Source organism: Solanum pennellii, chromosome 10 (assembly GCF_001406875.1).
Source record: "Solanum pennellii chromosome 10, SPENNV200".
NCBI classification, from domain to species: domain Eukaryota; kingdom Viridiplantae; phylum Streptophyta; class Magnoliopsida; order Solanales; family Solanaceae; genus Solanum; species Solanum pennellii.
In genome coordinates, this window is record NC_028646.1 from 80,129,410 (window position 1) to 80,131,873 (window position 2,464).

General features: G+C 31.6%; 1 protein-coding gene across 1 annotated transcript; it reads right to left on the minus strand.

Annotated features, from left to right (window-relative positions):
• LOC107001727 (cytochrome P450 94C1-like) lies at window positions 1–2,058 on the minus strand. Its single transcript, XM_015199701.2, has one exon. The coding sequence runs from the start codon at window positions 1,887–1,889 to the stop codon at window positions 399–401; it is 1,491 nt and encodes a 496-aa protein (XP_015055187.1). The 5' UTR covers window positions 1,890–2,058; the 3' UTR covers window positions 1–398.
• Window positions 2,059–2,464: the final 406 nt, after the last annotated feature.

Sequence of the window (2,464 nt, forward strand, 5' to 3'; positions counted from 1 at the left end):
AGCAATACGTATATATATACAACTTCAACATATCAAGAAACAAAGCAATACGTATATATATATATATATACAACTTCAACATATCAAGAAACAAATTACATATATACCATCTTCTTCATAGCTAAAACATATATAATTTGTAAAAAAGCAAATATTTTTGAATATGCCATAACATAACAAAAAATTTACCTTGACTAAAAGAGGGAAAAACGTATTACTTGATATCTTGAAATGAGTTCCATCCTCCATGATTAGGGTTTGTTGAATATGCTATACCACATATATATAGTTATAAGTTACTACTTCAGCTTGATCGAGTTCTGCAGGTTCAACTGAACTTACCACTTTTGACGAGAACAATATATATATATATATACATATGGAATAATTTTTTGATCTTATGAACTTATTTGTCGCACTGAAACTAATAAGCCACCGTTGAAAGAGGCAGTAAGGCCAGGAGAGAATCGAGGGGTGTGATGATATGGTTGAGCTAATTCGACGTGAAATCTCCTTAGTAAAGAGAGAGCCACACTTTTAACCTCAACAAGTGCCATTTCTTTACCCAAACACACCCTAAGTCCAGCTTGAAATACTGGATACTTGAATGGATTTTCTTGGACAAAAACCCCATCTTTCAACCATCTTTGAGGCTTAAACTCCAAAGCATCACAACCCCATAATTCTTCCATTCTTCCCATAGCATAAGGATGATAAGTAACCCTTGTTCCCTTTTTCACAAAAGTCCCATCAAGTAAAAAATCATCCTCTAAACAAAACTTTGAATCAAATTGTATAGGAGGGTAAAGTCTCATACTTTCATAAACACATGCTTGTAGATAATGAAGCTCACTCATTTGTTCATAACTTGTGAGATCTTCATTTGGACCTAGAACTCGATTAGCTTCTTCTCTAATGGCTTTAGTGACTTGTGGATTGTTTCCAATCACATAAAAGAAACTTGTTAACGCGGATGCTATAGTGTCCCTACCGGCTAGTAGAAAGCTTATGACAATATCTCTCAAATAAGTTTCATCACTTATTGATCCCATGAACCTTGAAAGAAGATCCCTATGATTTGAAAAACCTAATTTTCTCTTTTGCCTTATAACTTCTTGTGCTAGAATATTGATCACTTTTATTGCTTCCCTCAACTCTTTTTCACTCCCTATGTTGAAAAATCTCTTGATTTTCCAAACTATAGGTGATGTTGTCATAGCTCTTTTAGCTGATAATTTTGATGCTAGGTCAAAGGAAAGAGCAAATTGTGACATAGGGAGTGAGGATTCTAAACATTTAGGGTCTAATCCAAAAGAGAATCTACAAATACAATCAAATGAAAATCTTCTAAAAACATCTTGAAAATCAAGAACCCCACCTTGTTTATATTCATCTAAAAGTGGAACAAGCCTTTTGTCAATCTCATTTTTCACCACTTCAAATGCATATGATCTTATAGAAACTTTTCCAAGCTCAAGACTTGACATCCTTTTTTGAAATCTCCATAAATCCCCATCAACATTAAATATTCCTCTACCAAGAAAATCACCCAAGATAGTAGAGAAAGTTTTCCCTTTTGGATAATTATCAAATCTTGTTTTGAGCATATACTCAACATTTTGAGTATTTGAAGTTATGATATTGCCAAGAACATGTATGTGTATTGTTCTTGTTGGTGATTCTTTTAAAAGATGTGTATACCAATCACACAAATTGATGAATTGTGAAGACCAACTTGTTGTGATGTAAGCATGGCAAATTTCACAATTGCACCAAAGTTTTACCCTCACCATATAAAATATTAGAGAAAATAGAGAAATTATGATGAAGATAAGAATAGAATAGACATGAAAAGACTTCAGCCACCAAGAAACATCAAGATGATTCATATTTTGGGGAAAAAAGATGATTTTTTTTGGGGGGATAAAGATAAAATAGATGGAAAGGATAGAATTATAGAAAAACAAATGGGAGATGAAGGAATAAGGAGAGATGAATTGAACCAAAGTTTTAAATATTTCAATATTATAATTAGTATAAACGTTCACACTTACTCTCTTACTATAATAATGATGCTAAGAAAAGGACACATTATATAATATTCATCTTATTCTATAGTTTCTCCACTAACTATACTGTTAAAGATTTTTTAATAAAGGAACATGCAACGTCTATTTTTTGAATATGCACAAGGTAAATTAATTTATTTTAATGTATTAATTACCCCGCAAATGACGTACGAAAGATAAATCATATTAAACAAGTTTCGTGCGACAAACTCAACCGAGAAAAAGTATTGAAAGTTTTTGAATCTGAGATTACCTGCTCAATGAACTCGACCATCCTTACTATTAAAAAAGGTTTATTTTACACAAATATCATAATGTTAGGAGCTAATTACATCGTATTCCTACCCTTTTTTAAATTACAAAAATCCCTTAAAAATTTAAGAATTTCGAATATA